The following is a 2,300-nucleotide window of genomic DNA, read 5'->3' as shown; positions in this document are numbered from 1 at the left end:
CATTAGCCATTACCAAGTTAGGCTGCTGTCGCTTTTGTTGTCATAAGAGATGATGTCTTGTTGTTCAGCTGCATCCAGTGGGTCGCTGCTCTCCTCCGAATCGCTCCCAACTCGTTCGACTCAGCCACTCAAACCAGCTTCGCTTTCATGGGTATCTTCGTTTCCTCTCATCAACATTTCCATGACCTCCACAACCCTCCCTCCCACTCCCACCCCTCCCACCCCCAACAAGGTACGCACTCACTTTCACCATGTTTTACCTTTTTTAGTACCTTATCTTACACCAAGGAAGAAACCCAATATGAAGTGAAATGGACCGAATCGAATGGTTCTTTTGTGTTTTTTTACTGAATTTGTATGTTGGTGAAATCATTAGTGGTAGATACAATCTATGTTTTGGAAATCGAATTGGTGTGAATCTGTCATGTATTTGTTAGTTGTGGATGAATTATGGTGTTTCTGTATTGATTGTGGAATAATAGCTGATATGTAGCTTAAAAGTGCACAACATTCAATATATGGATTGGTATGACAATGTCATCTTTGTTGTTGATGGAATCCATGTGAGGAATATAGCAGTAGTGTAGATTCAATTGATGGAATCCTTATTAAGATTAGTGTAATGTTCAGTAGAGAAGTTAGTGTGGATGTTCTATTTGCTTTTCTAGAAATTGATGGCTTCTAAATTCAGTTAACTCACTTATACCCTCTAAATCAATCCCGCTTTCCAGTGGAATATGGATGTGGGAGGATGTAGTAGTCCATGGCAGATTGGCAGGACTGATGGACATGCATATAGGTATTGTTATGCGCTATTGCATATAGCAACATGCCTTTAGGTGCAACTTGGCCGCTTCCTAGTTTCTGCAAATCTTCTAGTTATAGCCTTGTAGGAGTTGGGGGCAATTATTATTATTATTATTATTATTTTTTATTATAGTAGTTGTGCTGTTTGCTATACCTGTGCTAAATTCTCTCGTACTATTACATACAGTACTTTTTAAACTATTTTCTAGTGTTAATTCACAGAATATGGGATAATTTTGGTCTCTAGAAAGGAGAACTAGGTCAATGCATATGCATATTGTTAAAGTTTTCATGTCAAATTGGCCCTTTAGAACCCTTTCAAAGAGGGCATTAAAAACAAAGAATTAAAGACCTTGATTGCATTTTGCCCTCCCCCTCCTCCCCCGCCCTCCTGCTGGGAAATGGATATATAGATATCCCACCCTCACTTCATATCTAAAAATTGCAGATGTCAATTGTCTGCGCTGCATATACACGGAGATCTCGAAGTGAAGCTGCTAAAAGACCAAACAGGAAGTCGTGGAAACAGAAGACAGATATGTATATGAGGCCATTCTTACTGAACGTTTTCTTTTCCAAAAAATTTATCCATGCAAAAGTGATGCATCGGGGAACAAGCAAAGTGATTTCAGTTGCTACCACAAATGCGAAGGATCTTCGGACTAACTTACCATCACTCACAGATCATAATGCATGCAGAGTTATCGGGAGGCTTATTGCTGAGCGATCCAAGGAGGCAGATGTATATGCATTGTCTTACGAACCCAGGAAAGAGGAGCGAATTGAAGGTAAGCTCGGGATTGTTCTTGATACCATTAAAGAAAATGGCATCTTATTTGTTTGAACTTGATCCCGTACAATTTAAGGAGCCATGCTAATTGCAAAGATTCTGATGTAAAATGTTTCTCATTGTTTCTCAATGTAATCGATGTCAGTGTCAATTGAGTGCATCACAGACTAATTGCTGTTTGAATGTCTATAAATTTGCTCAGTGCATACAACATGTAGTGTATATCTCATTCAAATCTCATAATAAATTCAATATCTTAGGCCTTCAGAATTCTTCAGTTTCAATTTCTTAGGCTGTTGGCTTTCTTCCGCGCTATATCTTTGTACTTGAAGATGTCTATATATATAAGCCTTTTCAGATACAAACCTCCTTATTGATTCAAAAGATACGAATTTCTTTAATTGACCTACTTTTCGATCATATTTTCTCATCTCAACCATTCATCTTTTTGCTATATATGAATAGATCATTTCTACAAAATTTCAGCCAAATTGATATTCATTAAGGTATTCAAAACTGTGAATTACACGAACGGTTTGGGTTGAACAGATTTGGTTCTCTGATTGTAATCATATAATTTCGATACCTTAACGATCACCAATTTATCTGAAATTTTGCAGAGATGATCATGTCATATATATCTAGATACTAGTTGGCTATGATACGAAAAATATGACCGAAAGTTGGTTTTATTGGTAAAATC

General features: G+C 37.3%; 1 protein-coding gene across 1 annotated transcript; it reads left to right on the top strand.

Annotated features, from left to right (window-relative positions):
• LOC101296384 (50S ribosomal protein L18-like) lies at positions 1-1,863 on the top strand. The gene is made up of 2 exons (XM_004299843.1): positions 1-232; positions 1,256-1,863. The coding sequence occupies exons 1-2, from the start codon at positions 50-52 to the stop codon at positions 1,649-1,651; spliced, it is 579 nt and encodes a 192-aa protein (XP_004299891.1). The 5' UTR covers positions 1-49; the 3' UTR covers positions 1,652-1,863.
• The last annotated feature ends 437 nt before the right edge of the window (positions 1,864-2,300 follow it).

Source organism: Fragaria vesca, linkage group LG5 (genome assembly GCF_000184155.1).
Source record: "Fragaria vesca subsp. vesca linkage group LG5, FraVesHawaii_1.0, whole genome shotgun sequence".
In the NCBI taxonomy this organism is placed as follows: Eukaryota; Viridiplantae; Streptophyta; class Magnoliopsida; order Rosales; family Rosaceae; genus Fragaria; species Fragaria vesca.
This window is presented reverse-complemented; position numbering and strand designations above follow the sequence as displayed.